This window comes from Mesitornis unicolor, unplaced genomic scaffold (genome assembly GCF_000695765.1).
Source record: "Mesitornis unicolor isolate BGI_N332 unplaced genomic scaffold, ASM69576v1 scaffold41235, whole genome shotgun sequence".
Lineage (NCBI taxonomy): Eukaryota > Metazoa > Chordata > Aves > Mesitornithiformes > Mesitornithidae > Mesitornis > Mesitornis unicolor.
In genome coordinates this window covers 1103-1607 of record NW_010185560.1, presented here as the reverse complement: position 1 = coordinate 1607, position 505 = coordinate 1103, and the positions used below count along the sequence as shown (strand labels likewise).

Genomic DNA, 505 nt, shown 5'->3' with positions numbered 1-505 from the left:
GCTGGATGGGGTACGCTGGTTGTGCAAACGGTTTAATGCTGGAAAGCAACGTGCATCGTTAGCTTAACGAAGCCGGGGTCACCCCAACCCCTCACCAAGGTGGCGAGGGGGATGGTCCTGCCCCACACAGCAGAGCTGAGGGAGGGCTCATACTCACTCCTGAGAGGGTCCAGGCTGTCCTGGGATAGGCCCACTCCAAAACTGGGGGAACAGCAGAAGGAAGAGTCAGCGGCTTCTGACCCCCTAAAAAATTCCCCCTCAAATCCCTCCTTGCATCGCCACCATGACCCAGGGGCCATCAAACATCCCCCCCACCACCACCCTGGGGTGTCCCCAAATGTCCTCACCCTGGGGGCAGCAGAGAAGACGGCCTGAGGGAGCGGAGGGGGGGGGCTGAGCTTGTTCTGCAGGACGCTGGCCGAGACGATCTGCGCCGAGGACATGGAGGCCATGCTCTGCAGCGCCTTGTCCTTCGAGACCTGGTCCTGAGGGGGACAGGAGGGAC

The 505-nt window shown here is 61.8% G+C and overlaps 1 protein-coding gene across 1 annotated transcript in view; it reads right to left on the bottom strand.

Annotated features, from left to right (window-relative positions):
- Positions 1-505, bottom strand: part of LOC104540949 (transcriptional enhancer factor TEF-5-like) — a gene marked incomplete at its 3' end in the record, with an annotated part of 2123 nt that overhangs the window by 1311 nt on the left and 307 nt on the right. The window contains 3 exon segments of the mRNA XM_010184877.1: positions 1-38; positions 158-201; positions 348-485. The exon segment at positions 1-38 is cut by the window's left edge and continues 18 nt beyond it. Of these exon segments, the coding sequence (XP_010183179.1) occupies positions 1-38; positions 158-201; positions 348-485 (220 nt within the window).